At 38.8% G+C, this 27,143-nt stretch overlaps 1 protein-coding gene across 50 annotated transcripts in view; it reads left to right on the top strand.

Moving 5' to 3' along the window:
- The first annotated feature begins 5,990 nt into the window (after positions 1–5,990).
- IL18RAP (interleukin 18 receptor accessory protein) overlaps positions 5,991–27,143 on the top strand; it is a 34,840-nt gene continuing 13,687 nt past the window's right edge. The window contains exons 1-11 of one of the 50 annotated variants that reach the window (XM_063616709.1): positions 6,104–6,148; positions 6,345–6,494; positions 7,114–7,348; positions 7,863–8,018; positions 8,337–8,389; positions 9,018–9,081; positions 9,983–10,091; positions 10,724–10,893; positions 11,360–11,684; positions 11,780–11,963; positions 25,072–25,222. In XM_063616709.1, coding sequence (XP_063472779.1) covers positions 10,824–10,893; positions 11,360–11,684; positions 11,780–11,963; positions 25,072–25,222 — 730 coding nt within the window. In that variant the 5' untranslated portion in view covers positions 6,104–6,148; positions 6,345–6,494; positions 7,114–7,348; ... (3 more) ...; positions 9,983–10,091; positions 10,724–10,823. Of the gene's footprint in view, positions 6,245–6,344; positions 6,495–7,113; positions 7,349–7,862; positions 8,019–8,336; positions 10,092–10,403; positions 10,605–10,723; positions 10,894–11,359; positions 11,685–11,760; positions 11,964–25,071; positions 25,223–27,143 lie in introns of those variants that run through there. The other 49 variants (XM_063616691.1, XM_063616710.1, XM_063616699.1 and 46 more) reach the window with 49 other exon arrangements.

Here is a 27,143-nt window from a genome sequence, read left to right as displayed (position 1 = left end):
TTATTTTGAGCTATCTACAGTCTTTAATAATTGAGTAAGCTATACTCCTCTGAACAAAATTTGGAGCATATTTGTTTCTCTCTCTGCCTGGCTTCTACAGAATTTGGAAACTATTTGTAAGTGTTCTTAGCTTATGGCAATACAGTTACTTGCATCAGTGTAATAAAAGTCCATTTTCTTTTGTAACAGGACACAATTGGAGAAACTGGTTGTTTTACCAAGGCTTTGACTGGAAGGTTATGCTTCCACTTAAGGAATCTGGCTTGACTTGAAGAGCCAGTAAAAGCCCCCTAGGAAAACTGGCCTCATTCCTTGTCTACACTGTCCCTGCACAGGATTCCTAACCTGTGGTGACTAAAGAATATCATTTTCTAACAGGCCCTATGTTTTTGGGACTTAAGAGAAAAATTCACAAAACTCATAGGTGTTTGAGGGTACAAACCCATGGCTAGGCTGGGCTTCAAAAGGTCTTATCTGAGATTTCTTGTGGAATACAGTTCCCTCAAAGCCAATTTAAAAGTCTATGTGGAAAATAATTATTCTTGCTGCACTTTATGCAAATAATCAGGCCAAGTATAAGACTAAAGTCTATTTTGCAAACAACTCAGTCTTATCGTGATTTGTTTTTGATAAAAATGAGGACCGGAGAGAGAAAAATTATGTTTCAAAACATATATACTTGTCATTAAATTCTAATCTCATCAATTGTTTTTAAGATTTTGCCTACATTTTAGACTAACCTTGCTTATTCCTGTGAACCAACCAGTGATCTCTGGCTGCAGCTCAGAAGAAACAAAAGGGATAGGTAATATAAAAATCTGGATCAATATTTTAATTCTGACCAATTATCCTGCAAATCCTGCCAGGTGAACCCAGAGAGTTCTTTTTTTTTTTTTTTTTTTTTGGGAAAATAAGACCAAGGGAGCTAACCAAAGCAAAGCACCATGCATCCAAATCTTAGCAGGCATAGCTGTAGCCATCAGTTATCTGGGCATGTCGGCAGCCTTGGGATTTTTGAACTGTCCTTCCCCCCTTGTTTCATTTTTATATATGTCTGCTAGTAACCCAAATTGTTTATTCTCATTTAGAGGCCATCAAACTTCAAATGATGATGCAAATGAATCCATGCATGGATGTGCTATTCTTCCAGGGACCCTTAAACCGTACTCAGGAGGAGCCCTAACTCAGCTTTCCCCAAACAGCACACCCTGTCAGCAGGAAGCAGTTAAGAACAGTCATTATCCACTTTCTCCAATAGCAGTTGGGGGTCTCCCCTCCTGGAGGGGGTAATGAAAGGAGTTAGCCAGCTTGCCTTAGGCAGACAGTAAGGGAAAGGTCCCCAGAGAACTGTTGACCCACCCCACAAGCTCTTACATGAGTTGTTTTGTGCAGATAAGGGAACTTGCACAGGAGGCTTGCCTAAACATGCCTACAGTGGAAAATCCCATCCCTTAACACGTGTGCAGTAAGGAAAATAAATCGATGTGGAGCAAGTCAGTCTAAGTGCCCACATGTGCATTGGAAGGATGGGGTGGAGCTGCCAGGAATTCACACCTTGTGCCCTGGTATTCAACTGTGAAGGGGGCAGCCGGAAACCTGCTTTTCAGGGTCCCTGTCTACTGAGAGCCTTCCTTTCACTTAATAAATTCTACTCCACTCACTATATGATGTCTGAGTGTATATGTCTTCCTGGTTATGAGACAAAAACCCAGACCTAGCTGAGCTAAGGAGCAAAAATCCTGCATCATTGGTGTGGATATATTATTAATATGTGCTCCAAAATCATGTGAAATTTGTAAAATTCTGATATGTCTTTATATACATTGTCAGACATAATTATGGTTGTTATGTTAAAATGTTGTCTGCCACAGAAATAACCAAATTTTCTTGTCACTTGCATCTTTAGCCATGGCTAAAGACTTCGAGTACTAAGTCCTTTGTCATCCACAGACATTTGTTGTCTTACTTTGATTCTTCTCAAAAAATGGTTTATAATCAGCTATAGTCCAAAATTTGCTTTTTCTCCAAGGAGATTCTTGAAAATGTACCTTGACAAGTACTCTTGAATACAGGTTTCTGATTACTTTAGATATTATATGATTGGACTGTGTAAAAACACTCAGAACTCTCATAAACTGATGCATTCACGAAGATTGCTAGCCCAACCTCAAGCACAAGAAAAGTTAATGACATGGGACTGAAGTGATAGTGGACTGAAATGATTTTTAGGATGTTTTATTTGAAGCATTGCTGATTCCTTTTATATTCTGTTTGCCAGAGTCATGAAAAAAATTCTTTTCAGCTATTTGTAGATTATAGCCATTGGGTAAAATAGATCTTTGTGGGTAAAATTGAAGCATTTGCCTTTCTCTCCACCTGATTTCTCCAAAATTTGGAAACTATCTGTGAGTATTTTTATTTTATTGGCAATGCAGTTATTTGCATAAGTTTAATAAGAATCTGTTTTCTGTAACAGGACATAATTGGAGATACTAGTTATTTTACCAAGGCTTTGACTGGAATGGCATATTTTCAGATATAACCAGACTACTTTGAAGAATTGAAATTGACTTTATAGAACCAATCAAAAGCCTCTTGAAAAGGATGGCATAGTAACTTGTCTACATGGCTCCTTTTTAAGGTTTCTAATTTTGCAGTAAGTAAAGAATGTCATTTTCTGACCGGTCTAGGGTCCTCAAGACATGTTGGAACCTCAAGAGGAGAGGAATTTACCCAGTTTGTACAGGTATCACAGGTACATTCTGGTGGCAAATTCTTGGCTTGGCTTCCTAACCTCGAGGCTTTTAAAAGTGTAATCCAAAATGCCCTATGAAAGTTCCAGCAAAGCCAACTTAAAAGAGCCTATAGGCCTAATCATGATTCTTGTTGCACTTTATGCAAATAATCAGACCAAGTATAATACTGTATCTTATTTTACAAGTAAATTGATCCTGGTAAGATTTATCTTTGGTAGAAATGGGAAGCTGGAGAGAGTAAAATTATGTTTCCAAGGAAGATTATAGCATACCTCTTATTAGATCACAGCCCTGACCGTTAATTGTTTTTGAGTTTTTATTATTTTCCTAAAATTTGGATTGAATCCTCAGTGAAATAGGTTTCACCACGTATCTCTCATTGCTGTACTTCTTCCAAGAAAAACAAAAGCATAAAACTTCAAAAACTAGAGATAATTCAACAAGCAATGGAAGTTATATAAATCACTTGACTGGGATCTATCTAGGAATGGGCCTTCCTTGGGATGCCAAGAGATGAAGGATGCCTATTATTCTAACCCAAGCAGAGTTTGATCATCAGTCCTTCCATGGGAAGATTTTTCATCAAATGGGGGAGAAAAGAGAGAAGAAAAAGATCTCAGAGTAGTGTGAGCTATCTGAGGTATGCAAAATTTATTAGGCCCAGAGAGATATGAGTACGTGACTTCAGTCATGCTCCCCACCTCTCACCCCCCACTGCACTCATGCCTAGGGCAATTGTTTAAAGTCATTTTGTTTCTGACTAGCTACCTCACTCATTATCTTCAGGTTCTTGAACATTGTGAGACAGATAATATGGATAGCCAATCAACAGCTTGTCTTATTTTAATGTAATTCTTGCTAAACAACTTAGAAACTGCCTCTTATTTTCCTTTAAAAATCTACTTGTAACTGCTGCTAATCAGAGAATATATTCAGAACAACTTGAATCTATGGTCCCACAATGTGATCCTCAAGCTCTTCCCAAATAAAGTCTCTACTTATATTAATTATGACACAGCTTGTTTTTAGGTTGACCAGCAAAAGATCTTGCAGGTAGAGGATGGATAGTATATGTTTCTTGGATTAGATTCATGACTATGCACTATAATTATTTCTCTCTCAAAAATATGAATAGTTGGAAGTCAAAAAAGTGTTTTATTTCTCCTTGAACCATATTTCTGAGAAAATAATAGGTATGCACAACATAATTTGAAACATAAATTCACCAAATGGATTAATTTCCATTTCATCCAGGAATTTATCTCAAGTGAAATAGAATTCATTTGGCCAATGGTAATATGGTAATATATTTTTCCATCATCTATTGCTGTCTAACAAACTACCCCAAAATTTAGTGACTTAAACCTAACGCAGTGACTTAAACTTAACAATGTATTATTTTTCACAATGCTGCAATCTGGGTTGGGCTCAGCTGAGCTGTTGTTCTTCTGCATGTCACATCTGCTGTAGGTATTCACTCACATGCTTGAAGCTGGGTTGGTTAGAACAGCTGGGGCCTGGCCTAGCATCTCTTTCTCTCCTATTCTCACAACTGCCTAGCTTAGGCTTCTTTACAGTAAGGTGATCTCAAGGTGAGCTTGTTACTTGGTGTCTGGCTCCCAAAAGAGGAATTGGAAGCTGAAGATCTTTTAAAAACTGGTCTGCAACTGGCAACAGTGTCACTTCCACTGTGTTCTTTTCATCAAAAGCAAATCATAAAGCCAGCCTAGATTCAAGGACAGAGAAAACACATTTTATCTCTTGATGTGAGAAACAAAATGCACATGGAAGTAAATGGGGAAAGGTGAGGAGTTGGTGGAAGAATTGATGACAGCCATTTTTAGAGACTAGCTCCACAATGTCTACAGCAAGACTTTCCATCTCCTGTAAGCCCTGTTCAAACTCTATTAAAGTGACCAAATGCACTTTAGGAGACAACTAAATAACTGAAATAGTTTGTATATTAGTTCCTGCACAAATCTCACATTCAATTGTAATTCCCAGTGTTGGAGGTGAGGCGTGGTGGGAGGTGATCTGATCATGGGGTCAGGTTTCTCATGAAGGTTTAGCACCATCCCCTTGGTGTTGTCCACATGATAGTGAGTGAGATCTGGTAGTTTAAAAGTGTGTTGCATCCACCCCTGTCTCGCACCTGCTTTCACCATGTGATGTGACTGCTCCCCTTTTGCCTTCTGCTATGATTGGAAGCTTCCTAAGGCTTCCCCAGGAACAGATGCGACTCTGCTTTCTGTGCGGCCTGCAGAACCATGAGCCAATTAAATCACTTTTCTTAGAAATTACCCAGTCTCGGATATTTCTTTATAGCAATGCAAGCATGGCTTATGCAATAACTTTAGATTCAGTTTTGAGGTCTGCATCAAGATCTCTGAATCTTCACAAGGACAGCTTCTACACCCCAATTCACTTGAATATAGTTCCATTCAATGGTTATTGAACACTTACCAAAACAACACCTTATTATTAGCCTTTTTCATCCATTCAACCTCATTTCTCCAAAACTTCCTGGGTCTCCTGCCTTTGTTCTTACTACTGGGCCTGTTGCCACATGACATTGTAAGCCTGAAGCAACACATGCCTGCAGTGTCTGTTTCACTGCTCCTTGTTACCACTCTTGGAATAGGTTTGGAACAAACCCTCACATCCTCTTGGAATCCTAGGTAGACTCATGACCAGTGGTGGATACATTTTTGGGGCTCCTTCCTGTCTACAGTTACTAATTCTTCTTGCATCCTCCTACCCTCACCTCAGGTAAACACTTATTTTGCTTTCATACCAAAGTAAATTTAGTTTTCATTTGCATTTCATGTTATTCTCTATATATGTGTAGAAGCAGCCTGGAGCTTTGATGTGCTCAGCTGTGCCAGCCTTACCTTTATTAGAATACTAGACTCTTGATGGAGGATGTTATCTAGACTTAACCAAGATGGTTTCTAGACAAAACTCGTTAAAACTATTGTGGTCTCAGAGTATCTAAGTATTAAATGGTTTCAGTTGCTCTATCAAAGGAACAATGGAGTTTTCAATTATATGTTATATTCAGAAACTGTCTCTCAATAGGAACAAAAAAACCCAAGTAACTTTAGACTTTAAATCTATTTTCCTTTGTGTATTAATAAATTATTGCTTTATAAAGTTGGTGGTGGAGAGGTAATTTTTCTTTTTCAAAATTAGAAAGTTAATGACAATATAGGCTTTAGTGTTTATCTCAAAGGTCACACTTTTGGAGGTTAGTTTTACAAGAAGAAAACCAAAACCCACAGTTGAGAAATTGAGTTGAGAGTTAATATTCTTTACAGGAAATTCCTGTAAAGGAAACCAGCTTACTCACTCTTTCAACTAAACCCAACCACAAACTTTATCTCGTCAAGCAGGTTGGTCAGAGTTTGAGATGCTTCTTCTTCAGAGCACTTCCTATAGAAAGAAGTACTTTATTTGATTTTCCTCTGTATGACCATCCATTTCAAAATGTCAGTGGTCATTTACAAAATAAGGTTTTCCTTTTTCCTCCAGTTATAACCCTTTATTTTTGCGCTGGTGTGAGTAACATGGCTACTGTGTCTTCTCTAGGTATCTCTCTGGATAGGAAGAAATATACTAGAACCCTTTGAAAATGGATATTTTCACATATTTTCCTTCAGATACAAAAGCCGGCAGTCACTGAAATAAGGACTTGAAGTTCCTTCCTCTTTTTTTATGTCTTAAGAGCAGGAAATAAAGGTAAGAGAGTAATACTTCTTTTTTTTCACTAGATTTCCTAACCAGAAAACATAAATTGGGAGAATAGCTTAAATAATTTAAAAAACGAGTTGCTAATACAATTACTTTTCAAGAAATATTTTAGAATAACAAATGGGTTATTTAATAACAAAATTTACATCTCCATATATATGGAGTCTTCACTTAAAAAAACTGATGGTTATAAAATTAACCTGTTTATAGTGCTTTGAGCATTTTACAGGAAGGGCTAAGAGCAGAGAGATTCAAGATGTTTGCCAAATTTGAATGCCCATTTAAACTTAACTGTAACATCTTTGATGGCAGGCAGTACAGCTTCATTTTCTGTTATCCCTAGACAATGGGGTCTAAAGCCACCACGGAGCATCTGAGAATCATAATGATATCAGTTGAATTAAATACTGTCACTATTACACGAGACCAAATCTCTGTCTGCAGGTGTTCTCTGTGAAAAGTGGTTTAAGTCTGCCTTTGATGGTGACGTTTCTCTCCCTGGGTCTCAGATCTCTGTTGACACTGCTTTCTCCAGCGCTTTCCTCTCTCTTCCCCATTTCCCACCACAAAGTTTTGTGGGGAAAGTTTGGTTCATTATTTCTCCCAGAGACAGCTGAAGGTGTAGACTTGATCAACTGAAAGAGAAATCTTCATCCTCTAACAAAAGATGTGATTCTCAAAAAATGCATCTGGAAAATAATTGAAGAAGAGATTCTGTAGATTCTCCCAGCACTTTTGGGCTCTCAATTCCTTCTGTGAAGGACAGCGTATGGTTATGGGGAAATCAGAAGCTTTGAGACCCCCTACATCTGGATATGAATCCCCCTTCTAATACTTACCAGGTATGCGATTATCATTGAGGATGGGCACTGCCATTCCAAGCAATGTGAGCCTTAGTTGTCCATCTGTAATACGAGAAGGACAGCACCCTGCTTCACTTTACAGAAAGTAAATGAGTGCCACATTATTTTATTCCCACAAGCAGAGTCTGAAGCTTGCTTTGGCTTAAGTTGCCCAGTGCTCAATAAATGATGTACTCTGCATTTGGGTGGCTCCTTCCGATTCAGTGAAGCATTTTAGTGATGGCAGCATGGAAGACATCACTTAGACATTAGACGGCCTTCAAAAGATAGATATTAACAAGCAAGCCACACAGTGTGGGTGTGTTGTCCCACATAAATGAGACTTCCAGAATGGGCTTGGGCTCACATTGGTCAGTTGCCTACAATGCTGGCAACAGCTATTGTAACTCAGCACTGACCCGCCTCCCCAAGCTCTATGCTTATCCCTGAGCAGGGCTTCCCAAAGATGTCTCCCGGATGAGCATGGCGGCTCTGACACTTGTTTATACTGTAGGTTCCATTGTTCTTCTCCTTGAGAATCTGATTTAATAAGTCCTCAAGAAGCCCCAAAATCTGCATTTGTAATAAGTGTTTCGGGCGATTCTTATACTCAAGATGATTTGAGAAACACTGTCCCAGAGTGAAAGCTGCAGCCTGCAATCAGCCCCAGGTAGCCGGAGGTCTGAGGCCAGTGGGTGGGTGGGTGCATCAGTAGGCAGTATCTGTCATCTCAAGGTTGGCGGAAATTCCTGAGGGCTGGAGACTTCTGGGCATCATGGTAACTAATTTGCTATAGGCTTGGACATTTAGACATAAATTGTGGGATGGTAGAGCTGGGATGATCTTAGCAATCATCTGATCTTATGATTTACAAGTCAGGGAGCTTCTTTTAAAATTACAAATATCCTGGCTTAAACATCAGAAATTCTGATTCCCTCATTCTAAGGTGGAGGAACTACTGATACAGTCCAGACATTTTGTTTTGCAGGTAAGAAAGCTGAAGTCCAGAAAGAGCCGAAGTGACTTAACTGGAGCCACACAGTATGTGAATCACCATAATAGATTGCTATGTGTTTGTTCTGATGGCTCTGGAAGTGTTTATCATTTTTTCAGAACACAGATTGTATTACTAATTATTCATTTGGCACTCTCCTGGGATCAGGATATATGATTTCTGAAATGGGATCTCTGCTCTTCAGGAGCTCCCGATCTAGTGGGAGGACAAGGTGTAAGGAACAACTGACCTACTGCAGCACGGTTAAATCCTGAACAAGTCTCTACTGAGCTCCTGTTATTAGCTAGGCTCTATTCCTGCAGAGAGGCTGCAGGACTCAGAAAGACAAACTCAGTTCCTGCTGGGATGGAACTTATATTCTAGTTGGGGAGAAGTTTTAGGAATAAGATATTTTCAGACAACAATATGTGCTAAGACGAAAGTCATTTAAAATGAGTAGCAAGAGAGATGGTCGTTGGCAAGAAGGGAGAGAGGCGCTTCTTCATCCAGGTGGTCAGGGAACGACTCTCTGAGGAAGAAATCAGATAAGACATGAGAGAGCCAAACGCTACAGCATTTGTCCATGGTGTTCTGGAATCTGTGCTTCATCACATGGGTGGCGGGAGCTGGTGACGTTTTGGGCATGGAAATGAAATACTCAGGCTTGCTTCTTAGGAAGATGTGTCTGGTGGTGGAGGTGGAAGACTGTTCTTCCGGAGACTTTGCGGACAAGGGAAAGGCAAGTGGGGAGACCATATCTTTAAAGGCCGTTGCTGATCCTGCCTTGTTCCTTGATTGCAGTCCTTGTAAGAACAACTGTCAGTTGTCAGCAATGGGGATAATGCAGTGACCTTAACACCTATCCCTGGCATTCTGTAAGGCGCATTGCACAGAACCCCCTTTCTTTCTTCCATGAACACTCCTTGCTGTCAGCAGACAGCCAGGTCAGCATCAGCAGCCAGGAGGTAGCATCCTGTACTTTCCTGTACTTTCTGGTTCCACCTGGACAAAGTGGTCTGGACAGACTTTCCTTCTCACCTGCATGGTTCTACCTGCCTCCTGTCCAAGATTAATCTCTCCATGGTATCAGGGACCCCACTTCTTCTGGCTTCCTGGGAGAAAGCAGTCCATGCACCCTCTCCTCACTCTCACTTGTATTTGTCCTCACTGACCTGCTGACACATTCCCCTCCAAGTGGAATCCTGCCCAAAGCCCTCTCATCTCCAGAAATGAGCAAACACTTCCTCCTGTCTTCCTGCATCATGCAGCCTCTAGAAGGCATGGTTCTTCCCCACATTCCCTCTACTCCTCTCTCTCCACCCTGAAGCAATCTGTTATCTCACCCCAGCTGCACATGCTGAGATTTTGGTGGCCAAACCAAGACTCTTTGGTGGACACTTTTTAGTCCTTCTGATGCCCAACTCCTCTGCAGCTTCTGAAACTGATGTCTAGTCTCTCCTCCAAGCTTTCTCTGTCTGGATTACCAAGGTGGTCTCTCTGCTCTGCTCCTTGCATTCCTTTTAGGTTTGTCATTCTTTATTTTCCATTAGCCCTGGCCTACTCTTAAAGGCTGAGGTTCCTTAGGGAAATTCATCTGCCCTCCCCTGTGGGACAACAGAAACACTCCAGGCTTGTTACAGATGCCCCAGGCTCCCTCCAGCTGCTGAAACCCAGACCCCGCTCCGAGCCATACCCCTCCCCACACTGCTGCCCTGGGAATTCTCCAGCTGGATCCCCACCATATTTCAAGTAAGTGGTTTGAAAGGTCCTGTGACTACCTTATCAACAGAGGGGACACAAGTCCTTTGGACACAGCCCAGATCTGATTCTCTGGAGGGGACCTGCTCCCCCTTTCATATTTGAAAGAGTTGATAGTGATGCCATCCAGTGACAACTTTCCCTCTTGCATGTGGGGAAGGGAGAGGCAGGTGGCCTCTATTCTTTAATAGTACAGACTAGTATGTGCAAACATTCTCAAATTTTATCAATAGGAGCTATATCTCTAGCTTTCCTAACCATGAAAAATCTGACATTTTAATTCAACTTGGGTCATTTTTTCAGGAAAAGTTAAACATAACTCTTTCCAAATTACTCATGGAAATATATGTGCTAGGTGAGCACATCAAAGAAAAAAGATTAATGAGGGGAAGAATTGCATTACAAGAACACACTGCATAGAGCTTAGGGATATCGGGAGCTTGAGATGATTAGTAAGAAATAACACAAGTGAAAAGGTTGCTACACACCATTGGAAATACTCACGTAAGTTATAGGCAAGTGAAGGCTGGTTTGGGTAGGACCTGCCCTTTCAAAGCTTCCTGTGTGAGTTGCACTTTGTTCACTGGTTCTGATTTCTTCATTTCCCATTTCTTGATTTACAGAAATGAAGGGGATACTCAGGGCAGAGTTCTGAATCTCAAAATACTCTACTCTGGCAACGGAATGAAGTTATTGGAGTGATGACAGGAACATAGGAGAACAATGCTCTATTTGGGCTGGATATTTCTTTGGCTTGTCGCAGGAGAGAGAATTAAAGGATTTAATATTTCAGGTAGGGGTTTTCACTTTTCATGTTAGCACTGTGAGTCTGTGGTCAAACGTAAAGTGATGGATAACCTGATATATCAGCAGTGTGATATATTAATACACAACCTTTCCATCCTACTGTTAAAAAGGGACTGAGAGGAGAATTATTGGGATGAAGAGCTTTCAGCTGACACCAAGCATTGTTGAGGTACCCTGTTACTGTAGTTGAGTGTTCAGTGAGAGCAGCTGACGAGGGATGAGCCAGGGTTCTACCATCTTTTCCAGGAAACCAGGGCTGCTGCTGGTGATGCTGGAGTCCACTGGGAGGGAATTAGAACAGGCACTTCCTTTCCCCTACAAAATGGACAGTGAAGAAGAAAGACACACAGGGAAGCTTAATCTCTTGTTAAGTCAAGTACTAGATGTAAATATAAGCTAGAATTCCATTTTCTAATGTGTTTCCATGTTGTTTTGTTTATTATGATTTTCAGGTTGTTCCACAAAAAAACTCCTTTGGACATATTCTACAAGCAGTGAAGAGGAATTTGTCTTATTTTGTGATTTACCAGAGCCACAGAAATCACATTTCTGCCACAGAAATCGACTCTCACCAACACAAGTCCCTGAGCCCCTCCCCTTCACGGGTAGTAAGGACCTATCTGATGTCCAATGGTGCCGCCAACCTTCGAATGGAGATCCATTAGAGGACATTAGGAAAAGCTATCCTCACATCATTCAGGACAAATGTACCCTTCGCTTTTTGACCCCAAGGGTGAATAATTCTGGGTCATATATTTGTAGACCCAAGATGATTAAGTATGTTCCAAATGCATTTCTATCTGAAAACATTTCCAAATCCTCTATTATCTAGACAAAATATCTATGTTCACAGGATCCTGTTAATTTCCTAGGAGCCCCTGTGATGTAGCCTGTTGTGTCAAGATGATTTTAGAAGTTAAGCCCCAGACAAATGCATCCTGTGAGAATTCTGCATCACATAAGCAAGACCTACTTCTTGGGAGCACTGGCTCTATTTCTTGCCCCAGTCTCAGCTGCCAAAGTGATGCACAAAGTCCAGAGGTAACCTGGTACAAGGTAAGAGTGAATTCTCTAAAATTAATATAAGAGCATTGTTTTTATGGTATCATCTTCATGGGCTTTTCCCGGAAAAGCGTGTTTGAGAATCTGAGGTATACAGCTTCTCAGAAACTGACCCTGTGCCTCTGCAGGAGATCTGACTTTCTAAAATAATCATGTCCCCTGGGAAGCCACAGAGCTTGATATTCTAATTATTAGAGGCATCCTTTTGATCAACACCAGAGAAACTTCTAAAATTCAAGTATATTACACATGAGGTTAGACATAAACCCACTAACATCTGCTAATGTAGGAAGATAGGTTCACTCATTTTCACTGTCTTCGGAAAGCAACAGGCATTGCAAAGGGGAAGGGAGCACTCAACACATAAGTCTTGAAGGGTTTGTGAAAGATAAAGGAGCCTGAAATACATTCCCAAAAAGACAGCTTTTGGAGGACAGTTAGGACAAATCCAAGGTGGGCCTGAGTGACAGATGTCTTGCAGAGGTGAGATGGTGGAAAGGAGTACAGTGCTAAGAGAAAAAGGGAACAAGAGCAAGTTTCACAATGACTTTGAGCTATGAACCACATGTACGTGAACTCCCATAACAAAAGCATTTCATATTTCCATCGTGTTTTATGGTGTTTCCAAGTACTAGCAGATGATGAAATGCTGCCTAACCGTCTCCTCCAACAGAGCCCCCTGTCAGTTGACTCTTGGGTGGTGGAATCCAGGAATAGAATCTAAATCGCTTCCTACAATTGCAATACCTATTTGAAGTCCAATACTTTGTCTTCAAAATTATGCATAATTTTATATTCAACCTCATAATATATGTGTTTGTTAATATAAAAATATCATTCTAAATTGCTACTGATTAAAGTCAGAAAGATGAGTTATGTTTATCTAATGGTTTAATGCACCCCAAATTTTAAGAATGAGAGTCTCCTGGGGATACAGTTACTATGGTATGAGGAGACATTTCCCTACCTGATTCCTGAGACTCCAGGCTAATAGCAGGACAGATGTTATCGCATCCTTTACAGAAATAAATATACAGGGCCGACGAACGGCATGGGGTATGGTCTCACATTTGTGTTTTTATATGACACTGAAAGAATGCTGGTCTCAATAAAACCCGAATTTCAGAAACATTCATTTCATAACCTCTAAAATGAGGTTAGTAAGAAGAGCCAATAGTTTTGTTCATTATTTTCAGTTCTCTCTCAAGAACAAAACTTCCTTTGGTTCAAACTATCTGCCATCCAGGATGGCAGCTGTCTTGTTGTCTTGGTGGGCTGTTCTCAGGCCAGTAAAGCAGTATTGTCCCCATTATTTCAGATGAAAATGTGTTTGGCTTTTCAATGATCATACACCTGAAGTGAAAGCTATGAATTTTTACTTTTCAGGTGAGCACAAGTTGCATAATAGTTGTCAGCTCTCTTCAAATATTGCTTTTATAAACTAAACCCTAAAACTGTATGACATTCACAAAAGGAAGCTTTGTTTCACTTCCCTGGGGCTTTGACTGCAAACGTCAACATGTGTTTAATGGTGAACAGGCAGCTACCCTAAGAATAGGTGAACAATGGCTGTCATTAAAATTGTACTTCTGATACAGGTTTGGACAGGTCCTAGTTTTGTGAATTACACATATGTGTGTGTGCACTCACACATACACATGCATATACAGTCACATAGTAACCTGGAAATCACAGACCTTATGGCAGTAGTACATCACTAAAAGTGATGGCATTAGGCAGGAAAAAACACCTAATGCCTTTTTCCTTCATGCTGATCCCCAGGTTCTCAGGTGGTGGGTGGGTCATACCTATGACCCATCTCTGAATAGATGAAGCTGACACTGGCTGAGAGAATGAAAACGTGGCTTTATTGAATTCAGATGAAACTGCTGACCAGGGATACACCCACCAGATATGCAGAGTATACAACTGAAATAAATCCCTGGGCTTGGAGTCTCTGGAGCATTCCACAATATTTTTAATTGGCAAATTAAAAACAGGCTTGCAGATTGTTAAAAATTTTTTTTTCAACTTCTTTATTTTAAAATTATTTTTAATTAACAAATCATAATTGTATACATTTACAATAGATTAAATGTATACAATACATTTAATGGTCAATAGGTTTAAAAAAAACATGCCAAGAACACACAATGGGGAAAGGATTACCTCTCCAATAAATGGTGTTAGAAAAACTGGTTATCTATAGGGAGAAGAATGAAATTGTATCTCATACCACATACAAAAAAAAGTATTGATGTGATGTTTTGATATATGTATACAATATAGAGTGATTAACTCAAGCTAATTAACACATCCATCACCTTGCTTACTTTTTTTTGTGGACAGACATTTGAAACTTATTCTCTTAGTTATTTTGAAATGTGCAATACAATATTTTTGGCTATAGTTATCCTGCTATGAAATATGTCTGAAAACTTATTCCTCCTATCTATCTGAAACTTTGTACTCTTTGACCAGTATCTCCCCATTCACCCTCTTCTCCCCACCAATGAAGCCTCTACTAATCGTCATTCTACTCTCTACTTCTATGAGTTCAACTTTTTAAGGTCCTATATATGAGTGAGATCTTGCAGCATTTGTCTTTCTGTGCCTGGCTTATTTCACTTAGCATAGCTTCCAAGTTTATTCATGTTGTCCCACATGATTGAATTTCCTTTTGTAAAGGCTGAATAGTATTTCATTGTGTACATGTATCACATTTTCTTTGTCCATTCCTCTGTTGATGGACACTGAGGTTGATTCCATATCTTGGCTATTGTGAATAGTGCTGCAGTAAGCATAGGAGCGTAGTTAACCCTTTGCCATATTGATTTCAATCTCTTTGGATATGTACCCAAAAGTGGGATTGCTGAATCATATGGCAGTTCTATTTTTAGTTTTTCTGATGAGACTTCATAGAGTTTCTCATAATGGCTGTACTAATTTACATTTCTACCAACAATGTACAACAGATTAATTTTTTTGATAAAAGCCACTCTAAGTGTGAGGTGATATGTCACTGTGCTTTCAGTTTGTATTTCTATCATGATTAGTGATACTCAGCATTTTTTCATATGGTTGTTGGCCATTTGCATCCTTTCTTTTCAGAAAAATCTTTTCAGATATCTTGCCTATTTTTAAAATGGGCTATTTGTTTTCTTGCTAATGCAGTGTTTGAGTTCCTTATGAATTCTTGATATTAACTGCTTATCAGATATATGGCTTGTAAATATTTTCCCCATTTGGTGGGTAGTCTCTTCACTCCATTGTTTCCTTTGCTACACAGAAGCTTCTTAGTTTTATGCTATATCATTTGTCTATTTTTGTTTTTGTTGCCTGTGCTTTCAGGGTCATATTCAAAAAAAAATTTGCCCATAACAGTGCTGTAGAGCTTTCCCCCTATGTTTTCTTTTAGAAGTTTTACAACTTTAGGTCTTATATTTCGTTCTTTAACCCATTTTGAATTGATGGGTTCTATGTGCTATGAGATACAATTTCATTCTTCTCCCTGTAGATAACCGATTTTCCTAACACCACTTATTGGAGAGATAATCCTTTCCCCATTGTGTGTTCTTGGCATCTTTTTTTTTTAAAATCTATTGACCATACATGTGTGGGTTTCTTTCTGGGCTTTCTATCATATTCCATTTGTTGATGTGTCTGTTTTTATGCCAGTACCATGCTGTTTTGATTTAAATGGCTTTGCAATATATTTTGAAATCAGGGAGTGTGAAACATCTAGCTTTGTTCTTTTTCTCAAGATTGTTTTGGTTATTTGGGGTCTTTTGTGGTTCCATATGAATTTAAGTGTAGTTTTTTGTATTTCTGTAAAAATAACGACATTTTGATAGGGTTTGCATTGAATATGTAGATCACTTTGAGTAGTAAGGACATTTTCTCAATATTAATTCTTCCAGTCTATGGACACAGGATACTTTTATATTTATTTGTGTTTTCTTCCATTCCTTTTGTTAGTTTTTTTAAAATAATTTTCAGTATATAGGTCCTTTACCTTCTCGGTTAAATTTATATCCAACTATTTTACTATGTTGGTTCCTATGGTAAGTGGGCTTGTTTACTTAATTTCCTTTTCTGCAGACAGTTCATTATCAGTGCAGGGAAACACTATGATTTTTATATGTTGATTTTACATCCTGCAATTTTACTGAATTCATTTATCACTTCTAACAGTTTTTTGGTGGAGTCTTTAGAGTTGTCTATAGATGAGATCATGTCATCAACAAATAAAGGTAATTTTACTTGTTTTTCTACTAAAATGCTTTTTATTTCTTTCTCTTGCCTAATTGATCTGGCTAGGACTTCCAGTACTATGATGAAAAGAGGTAGTAAGAGTGCACATTCCTATTTTGTTAATCTGTACTTACAGGAAAAGATTTCAACTTTTCACAATTGAGTATAGCTATGGGTTTGTCATATATGGCCTTTATTGTATTGAGGTACAGTCCCTCTATACTTAATTGGTTGAGGGTTTTTATCATGAACTGTGTTAAATTTTGTCAAATGATATTTCTGCATCGATTGAGATAGTCATACAGTTTTTATCTTTCATTTTATTAATGTAGTCTATCATATTTATTGATTCATGTATATTGAATCATCTTTGCATCCCAGGGAGAAATCCCAGCTGATCATGGTGAATGATTCTTTTAATGTATGGTTGAATTTGCTTTGCTAACATTTTGTTGTGGATTTTTGCATCTGTATTTTTCAGGGATACGGGCCTGTAATTTTCTTGTACTGGCCTTTTCTGGCTTTGGTATCAGAGTGATGCTTGCTTCATAAAATTAGCTTGGAAGTTTTACTACTGATTCAGTCTCTTGATTCATTATTGGTCTGTTTAGATTTTCTGTTTCTTTATGATCCAATCTTGGTAGGTTGAATGTGTCTAGGAATGTATCTTTTTCTTTTAGATTATTCATTTTATTGGCGTATAATTGTTCATAGTAGTTTCTTATAATCCTTTGTATTTTTGTGATATTGGTTGTAATGTCTCCTCTTTCATTTCTGATTTTATCTGTTTGAGTGTTCTCTTTTTTCTTAGTCTAGCTAAGAGTTTGTTGATTTTGTTTTTAGTTTTTTCAGTAAACCAACTCTTAGTTTTATTCATTTTTGCCTACTGTTTTTCTAATCTCTGTTTCATTTATTTTTGCTTTTATCTTTGTTATTTCCTTTCTTCTGCAAACTTTGGGCTTAATTTATGACCCTTTTTCTAAATCTTTCTGTGTATCATTAGATTGTTTATTTGAAATCTTTCCTGTGTTTCAATGCAGACATTCATTGCTATAAATTTCCCTCAGGACTGCTTTTCCTGCATCCCACATGTTTTAGTACATTGTGTTTTGACTTTTGTTTGTCTTGTTATTTTTTAACTTCCTTTTTATTTCTTCTTTATCCCATTGGTTGTTTAGGAGCATTTTGTTTCATTTCTGCATATGTGCATATCTTCCAAGATATTTTCTGTTTTTAGATTTCTACCTTTATGCCTTTGTAGCCCAAAAGACACTTGATATGATTTCAATTTTCTTAAAGTTAAGACTTAGCTTGTAGCTGAACATATCCTTCCTGGAAAATGTTCTATGTGTACTTGAGAAGGATGTGTATTCTGCTGCTGTTGGATAGAATGTTCTGTATATGTCTGTTAGGTCCATTTCGTCAAAAGTGTAATTCAAGGCCAATTTTTGAAGTTTATTTTCTGTTTAAATGAGCTGTCCATGGTTGAAATTAAGGTATTGAGTTTCTTACTATTATTGTATTGTAGTCTATCTCTTTCTTCATTTAATAAATGCCTTACATATTTAAGCGCTCTAATGTTGGGTGTCTATGTATCTACAATTGTTATATCCTCTTAGTGAATGGACTCTGTATCATTATACAATGATCTTTCTTGTCTCTTTTTATAGTTTTTTACTGAAAGTCTATTTTGTCTGATATAGGTAGAGCTATCCCTGCTCTCTCTTGGTTTTCATTTGTGTGAAATATCTTTGTTCATCTTTTCCCTTCTAGTCTGTATGTGTCCTTATTAGTAAATCTCTTGAAGGCAACATATGGCTGAATTTTTAAAAACCCGTTTAGCCTTTAAATGTCTTTTGATTGGAGACATACTGTAAATGGTTTGATTAATCCATTTACACTCAAGGTAATTATTGGTAGATAAGCACATGCTGTTGCCATTTCGTAACTTATTTTCTGTGTGTTTTGTAGGTTTTTTTGTTACTTTTTTCTCTGTTAGTGTCTTCCTTTGTGTTTTGATGGCTTTCTTTGGTGCTACGCTTTGAATCTTTTATATTCATATTTTGTGCAACTACTACACGTTTTTGTATTGTGGTTACCATGAGGCTTCCATAGAACAGTTTATAACAGGCTATTTAAGCCAATAACAACTTAACTTTATATACAAAAAGTACACTTTAATTTCCTTCCCCTTACCTTTTATGGTTTTGATGTTAAATTTTACATTTGTTGTAGTTTCTATTTGTTGATGATTAATTACAGCTAGGGTTGTTTTTATTAGTTTTGTCTATTGACCTTCATAGTAATGATAAATTGCTTTATATACCATGCTTACATTATTAGAAAATTATGAATATGACTATGTATTACTTATTACCATTGAATTTTTTACTTTCATATTTTTTGTTATTTTTTTTTTTTTTGAGACGGAGTCTCGCTCTGTCGCCCAGGCTGGAGTGCAGTGGCGCGATCTCGGCTCACTGCAAGTTCCGCCTCCTGGGTTCATGACATTCTCCTGCCTCAGCCTCTCCGAGTAGCTGGGACTACAGGTGCTCGCCACCACGCCGGGCTAATTTTTTTTGTATTTTTAGTAGAGACGGGGTTTCACCGTGGTCTCGATCTCCTGATCTCATGATCCACCTGCCTCGGCCTCCCAAAGTGCTGGGATTACAAGCGTGAGCCACTGCGCTTGGCCATATTTTTTGTTATTAATTAGCAGGCATTCATTTCAGTTTAAATAATTCCCTTTAGCATTTCTTAAAAGTAGACCAAGTGGTGATGAACTCCTTTAGTTTTCGTTTGTCTGGGAAAGTTTTAATTTCCCTCTCATTTCTGAAGGACAGCTTTGCTTGGTTGGCAGTTTGTTTGGGTTTTTTTCCTTCAACACTGAATATATCATCCCACTCTCTCCTGGCCTATAGTGTTTCTGCTGAGAAATCCACTGATAGCAATATTGGGACTTTCTTGAACATGATATGTTTCTCATCTCTTGCTACTTTCAATATTCTCTTTTTGTCTTTGAATTTTTGACAATTTGATTATGATGTATCTTGGTAAACCCCTTTTGGGTTGAATTTGATTGGCAACATCTGAGTTTCCTATGCATGAATGTCATCTTTCCCTAGATTTGGGAAATTTTCAGCCAGTATTCCCTTAAATACGCTTTCTGACTTCTTTTTTCTTCCATCTTCTAAAATTCCTATTATGTGAATCTGAGTTCTCTTGAAGGTGTCCCATAATTTCCATAAGGCTTTTCATTCTTTTTTCTTTTTGCTCCTCTGACTAGATAATTTCAAACGTCATCTTTGATATCACTGATGCTTTCTTCTGCTTAATCAAATCTGCTGTTGATAATTATAGTTCGGGTATTATATTCTTTATTCTTCAAACACCCACACTTCAAGAAGGATTTCTATTTAAAACTTTTTTTTATTTCTCCATTAAACTTTTCATTTTGTTTGAAAATTGTTTTTAAAATTTATTTTATTTTTTGTGCATATTTTCTTGTAGTTTCCTAAACTACTTTAAGAAGATTATTCTGAAGTTTTGTCAGTCATTTCTTAGATCTTTACTTCTTCCAATTTCATTATGATGCCTTTATTAGTTTCTTTTGGTGGTGTCATATTTCCTTGATTTTTCATAATCATTGGTCCTTGCATTGGTGCCTATGCAGTTGAGGAAACAGCCACCTCTTTTGGTCTTTGTAGGTGATCTTTGGCGGTAGCAGACCTTCACTATGTAGTCTAGCTTGGGATTCCAGGTGGGCAAGTTGGTAGCAACCCCAGATAAGCAGACTTTGGTGTTGAGTTTTCTAGGTAGGCTTGGCTGTTTTCTGTGCACTGAGGTCAAGTGGAATTGCTTGCTGTACTTTGTGTTCCAGTGAGACTACTTTCTGAACTCTACGGTCAGGTTGAGCCGCTGGCTGGGCTCTGTGATTGCCTCTGATCAGGCAAAGTTGCAGACTGTCTTCCCAAATAGTTTGCAACTTTGCCTGATCAGAGGCAGTCACAGAGCAATACCCTTGTGTCTTCCATTCACCCACAACATGAAGGAGTTGCTTAATTAACTAAAAGGGCACCCAAATGCCCTACATCTGGCCAAGAAATACCATTGTTAGAATGTGTAGTTGGGCAGGGCAACATGCTAGGCTCTGAGGCAAAGTGAGTTATCTGGGATTGCTGCTCAGCAATTTGGGATGGGCAGGGGGAGAAACTAGGCTACAAAGATGTGTGTGGGCTTGATCTTACCTCTGGGCCAGGGATAGCCTTAAGCAGAGCATTGAGGCTTGATTGGGTTGCCACGCACCTTCTGGGCCTGGGTGGGGCCAGCTGCTCCCTCTGCAGGTAATTGCTGACCTGCCCTTGCCTCCTGGCCCAGGGAAGGCTGCAGGAAAGTGCAGGGGCCTGGCTGGGTCACCATGCTTGGAGATTATTAATTAAAATATTTAACGACTGAAAAAGTCAGAATTAAAGTGAGTTATTTATTATTTATTCTACTAACTTTTTCTATGTATTTTTCTAATTTCTAAAAATGTAATGAAAAAATAGCCTCAGCATAAACAGACTTCATCTTAAGTAAATAATAGTTACATGTAATGTAACAGCATTTTATGATCTTCAGCTAAGCAAATCCTTGACACAAGTCAAAATTATAATCAAGGGCAGTAGGAAAGTCTCTTCTGTACTGGCCTAGGGCACCGAGATATAAGTTTTGACGACATTGCTGTGACCTCCCATTAGTAGGACTTTCACCTTGAATAACATTTCCATTGGTGGTTTAAGACAATCTCACTCATGCCACATTCTCTTACCACACTTCTGACATGGCTGCTGGGTTGATTTTAAGCCCTGTGTTGCATGGAAGGTTTTTGTTTGTTTGTTTGTTTTAGAGATAGGATCTCATTCTGCCACCTAGGTTGGGGTGCAGTGGTATAATCACAACTCACTGCAGTCTTGAACTTCTGGGCTCAAGTGATCCTCCAGCCTTAGCATCTCAAGTAGTTGGGACCACAGGCACACACCACTGCACCCAGCTAATTTTAAAATTTTTTTGTAGAGAAGGGGTTTCACTATGTTGCTCAGGCTTGTTTCAAATTCATGGTTTCAACCAATCCTCCTGCCTTGACCTTCCAAAGTCCTGGGATTACAGATGTGAGCCATCATGCCAACCACAAAGAAGTCTGTTTGTTTTTTGAGATGGAATCTCTCCCTTTGTCGCCTAGGCTGGAGTGCACTGGCACAATCGTGGCTCATTGCAACCTCCACCTCCCAGATTCAAGCTATTCTCTTGCCTCAGCTTCCCGAGTAGCTGGGATTACAGGTGTGCGCCACCACAGCCAGCTAATTTTTGTATTTTTAGCAGAGATGGGGTTTCACCATGTTGGCCAGGCTGGTCTCGAACTCCTGACCTCAGGTGATCCACCTGCCTTGGCCTCTCAAAGTGCAAGGATTACAGGTGTGAGCCATCATGCCGACCCCAAAGAAGTTTTGTACCTATACCTGATATTTCTTCTCATTTCCTAGTTCTTGTAACTGGCACCTGTTGGCATCCTGTGGGCCTAGTGCTGTGGAGAACTGGTGAGCATGGTGAGACTGGCTAGATCCAAAGATTAATGTGTTTCTAAATAGAGAAGAAGGTAATTTAATGTGTTTCTAAATAGGAAGAAGATAATTTAGATTATATTTCTCAAAACTGTTTCCAGGGTTGAAACATTGGCCCATTTGATTATTCTCACTATGAACATTTTAGAACTCTGAAGATCTGGACAGCTTTCTAATACCTGTTCAAAACAATCATCTATATGCCGTCTAACCAGCACTGTAACAGAGGAAGCATTTCCTTACTTGTTCAGAACAGAATATTGCCACAGCCCATAATTGTTTTAGCTTTGGGACAGCCCCATTATATGGTTGATTTATTCTGAGTTGGCAGGCAAGTCTTTTCACAAAAACTGAAATCAAGCCAGTTCTCTCTATTTTTGTTTGTAGAGTAGAATTTGTAACTGATGTTCATTATTTTATATGTATTTCTGTTAAATGCTAATTTGTTGTTTTTAGTCCATTCTACATGTCAAGAGGTTGGAATTCTGATTTTGAATGCTGACATATTAGCCATCACACGCAGGTTTGTGAGACATGTAGATGAGATCAGCATGATATGTTCTCCCTCAAGCCCCTGCTAAAACTACCAACGAGGCTAGCACCAGGGACAGAGTGCTCTGCTGTTGACTCCAGTTTGATCCTTCTAGTTATATATGATCCATTCATCCACAACGCAAGGGTGTTGCTTAATTAACTAAAAGGGCACTTGAATGCTCTATATCTGATCATTCAGCTCACAATGTACCCTTGGTTTAACAGAGAGATCATGAGAATAGTTTTCAAGTGACTCACAATAGTGAAGATACCCTGTGTCTGCTGTACTCCTGTGAACCTGTAGTCTATTCAATTGTGGGCAACAATGAGATTACCTTGATATGATTGTTGTTAGCAAATGCAAGCTGGCTGATATTAACCATCACTTCCTTTTCTAAGGGTTCATAAACCATCTGTTAAATAATTAATTCAAGACTTTCACTAGAAATTGACATCTAGCCCATTATCAATAATTTCCATAATATACTTCATTCCCATTAAAAGGTAAATATTATTTTAAAAAATCTATCAATAGAATGTTGTTAGTTGATAACTGGGGCAAGAGACTGCAACTACACTTAACAGGAAAGAGCAACATAGACAACAGAAACAGAAAAGCAAAGGGTATATTCAGTGAATGGTCACACTGAATGGCTCACTGTGATGGGAGCTGAGAGCTCTTGAGTGGTTTAATTAGGACTAGAATGGAAACAAAGGTTGTGGGTTGCTCATGATGGTTACGGGGACCTTGTTGAGGTGTTTGAACTTTATGAGTGTGAGTCCTGATCCAGGACAGGACAGAAAGAAGTGGAAACAGAAAGAAGGTGGCAGATGCTAGAGATATTTTCATGTAATAAAATGAAAGATTAAAAGCTTTGACTGGGAGTGTGTGTAAAATAGATGAGTGGCATATTTGGTGTTTTTCTGGCTCAACATATATGACATAGTAGTAGTAAATTCAATTAGGAGCAGGAAAGCTGCAATGAATACAGACCTGGACACAATGAGTCTATGATAAGGAACATTAAAATGGACATGAAAACCTGAAATCACCAGGGAGAATAGGCCAGGGAGGAGAGTGAAAGAAATGAAGGTCTTTGGAGTCCTCCCAGACTAGGTAGTGGAAGTCCAGCTAGGAGCTCCACTGTGTTGCCCAAATCCAGGAAGTACCATTCCCATAGAATAACACAGTGTGCATGATGCTCAGTAGCTGTACTGACTTGTAGTATAAGAAATCAATAATATTGCAGTATAATATTATAATACCTGCCCCTAGTAGTAAGAATAACTGTGTTCTTCTCCCTGCTTCACATATACCTTTAAAAGTCCTTTGCAGTGTCTTCATTTTTTTTTTTTTTTTTTTGCATGCCTCCATTCTTTAGAAGACTTACGGACATTATTCATCCATATTCACAGTGGCGGATGTTCTTGTTTCCATATTCTGCTCATGACTGCTTCACATATGAGCAAAACCAAGAGTTCCCTGTGCAGCTGCATTAGCCTCTCTTTGTCCTATGAGGATGATCTGTAATTGTATTATTAGAATGGGTTTCCCATTATCCTTGGCATAAATTGCTTCTCCCTAATTTCTTTTCTTTGATGTTTCCTCTAAGTTCCATTTCATAAAGTCTTAATGACACATGCTAAGCTCACTTACCTTTTTATGGGTAAAAAAGATATATTATTCCCTATCCTCCCCTATGGCTTAGGTGAGGTCTTAGTTACGGCTCTGCGTCCTCCCACCATTACATTCTCATACGATTTATGACATGTCTCTCCCCCAAATTCTGATCTTTGTATGTTATCACTGCGTCCTCTGAAGTTTTACCTTTGAATTTCCCCCTATGTTTTAAAACTTCCTTTTGAAAATTTCCTGATTCTTGAGATCACCTGCTGTATATTTAGCCTTGTATACCACCACCTCTTGGCCTTGTTTTGCTTCCTGCCCACAGCTGCCCTTCTCTGGCCAGTCTGCCCCCACCCTTAGTCTCCTTTCCAGCCTGCTGGAAATTCCTTCTTGGACCACAGGAAACACACCAGGGATGTGGTGTGGGGGAATCCCAGCTTCTACTAGTAGGCAGGCAAAGTGGAAGGGAAATTCCTCAATCAGAAAATGAAACTCAGAACCAGAAAAAAATGAGGTTGATTCTCAGTGCTCTCACTTAGCAGCTTTGTCAGAAAGAGAAAAAAGCCACTCACGTTCCAGAACCTCTGTTTGTATAATATATATGATTTTTTATTTATAAGTATGTATCTGTTTATATATGTAAATATATACAATATATGTTATATATATGTGTGTGTATGTGTATATATGTGTGTGTGTATATATATATATATATACACACACACATTAAAAAATTCATTTCAGTTTCAGCCCTTAGAACACTACAGGTCTTCCAGAATACTCTCAGGGCTCCAAGTCACGCATGCTCTGGGAAGTCCTATATTAAATAGCTCTTTAGGGGCTGATCAGGTTTGGAGATTTGACTCTCTCATCTCTACACATAATGCAATTGTATTAGAAAATGCCTCTTTTTTCAAATCTACAAGTACAGTTTTTGAACACAATGTCTTCATAGCTTGTGGGATACCCTTATCTCAGATTGACCTTCTTCCTCCCTGTTCAAATTTGTAAGATTTTTCTTTAGGTATGTATTTCATAAAGTTTTTCTATGGCAAAAATTATCTGCTTAAAATATCTTTTGGATTAGAATGGAAAACTCCTCTCTGTGGAAAGGAGCAACCGAATTGTAGTGGATGAAGTTTATGACTATCACCAGGGCACATACGTATGTGATTACACTCAGTCGGATACTGTGAGTTCATGGACAGTCAGAGCTGTTGTTCAAGTGAGAACCATTGGTAAGTGAGATTTTTATCTCAAGATTTGAGATCTGAGTGGCAAATTAAAATTATCTTCTTTTGGCTTAGTAAGTTTTTCCTCTTAGGGAAAGAAAAGGATAGTCATGTACTTGCAATAATGTAAAATCTTTCATGTGGGCAAACATCAAAGTTGCCATCCCCCAAGGAAGGCTAAGTTCCGAAACAGGTTCAAATTCTCACAAGTTGGATTGTCCATGAATATGTTCCTGATTTGCTTTTGTAATAAATTTAAAAAATGTATTAAACATTTCACACACAGAAATATTGTGACATCCAGGTACCTATCACCAGTTTTAACTATGTTACCATTTTCCCACATGCTTAAAATCATAATTTTTTTTCTTTAAAGTAACAAAATACTGCAAAGACAACTTGAGGTCTATGACCCCATTCTCTTCCAGGCCTTTGCTTCCGCAGTATAGTAGCATCTTGTCATTTATATAATTTCCATTTATGTTTTTATGCTTTTTCTACATATGTATGCATCTATTAACAAAATAGAATATTGTTTTGAGTTATGAAATGTGTTTTGTGTCATAAACACTTGGTATTATATTAAATTATTGGTTTGCCAATTTACAGCCCCATTAGCAGTAAATGCCCTTTATTCCCAAGTAATACTTGGTGTTATCAGACTTTATGACTGGTGTTAAGTGGAGCTTCATTTTTGTTTGTTTGTTTTCTACTCCATAGTATACTTCCCTGACTAATATGAGGTTGAACATCTTGCTATATGTTTTTTGGCTCATTGGCTTTCTTCCACAACTTGTCTATTTTTGTCCTAACCTTTCCCTTAGGTCGTTCTTACTAGATCTGCAAGCATCAGCTTGAATCAACTACGTGATAGAATTAATTTAAATGTGGCCTAAGAAGTCAAAACATAAGAGAGCCAGTCACTCATGCTTTATATCAAAGAGCAACAGAGTGGTTGACGTAGCCGTTAGTTAAGATATTAATCTTCTTTTATTACAAGATACAAACCACACGGAGCACCCCAAGACCAAGTGAAACTCTCCTGCCCCTTGCACCCTCTAGCACTTCAGAATTATTTTATATTACTTTAGATTAGATGTTATATAGATAAGATTTCATTTTATATTATTAGATTGCTCCTTGAAAGAGAAGTTAGAATGTGAATACCCCACTTGCACCACTTTTCCCCTCCAAGTGATGTGTAATTGTTCTTTTACTCAGCCATCACTTAGCCCCTCAAGTTCTCAATGGCATAATCTGCCTTTCTCTCACCCAAGGGACACCTTGCAACATCTGTTGCATCTATTTCAGTCAAGCCCTCTCTGTCATCATCCCTGTCTTCCTCATTTAGTCATTCATTCTCGCATTTATTCATTTCCACACAAATATTTACTGAACATGTAATGTGTGTCAGGTTTGGAGCTAAGGCTACAAGAATGAGTGCCTGGGCCGGGCGCGGTGGCTCACGCTTGTAATCCCAGCACTTTGGGAGGCCGAGGCGGGCGGATCACGAGGTCAGGAGATCGAGACCACGGTGAAACCCCGTCTCTACTAAAAATACAAAAAAAAAAATTAGCCGGGCGTGGTGGCGGGCGCCTGTAGTCCCAGCTACTCGGAGAGGCTGAGGCAGGAGAATGGCGTGAACCCGGGAGGCGGAGCTTGCAGTGAGCCGAGAGGGCGCCACTGCACTCCAGCCTGGGCGACAGAGCGAGACTCCGTCTCAAAAAAAAAAAAAAAAAAAAAGAATGAGTGCCTGGATGCTTTATCTAGCCTCCAAGAACTTTCCATTTAGAGAAGAAGATGAAGATGAAGCAGGTTATCATAATACAGTGCAGCAAGAAAAAGGAGCACTATGGGCACATGGAGACCCACCAGACCCAACCTGGGGAAGCCCGCTCCAAGTGAGAGCTGATGGATGAGGACACAC

The sequence above is a fragment of the Symphalangus syndactylus genome, chromosome 14, assembly GCF_028878055.3.
Source record: "Symphalangus syndactylus isolate Jambi chromosome 14, NHGRI_mSymSyn1-v2.1_pri, whole genome shotgun sequence".
NCBI classification, from domain to species: Eukaryota; Metazoa; Chordata; class Mammalia; order Primates; family Hylobatidae; genus Symphalangus; species Symphalangus syndactylus.
This window is presented reverse-complemented; position numbering and strand designations above follow the sequence as displayed.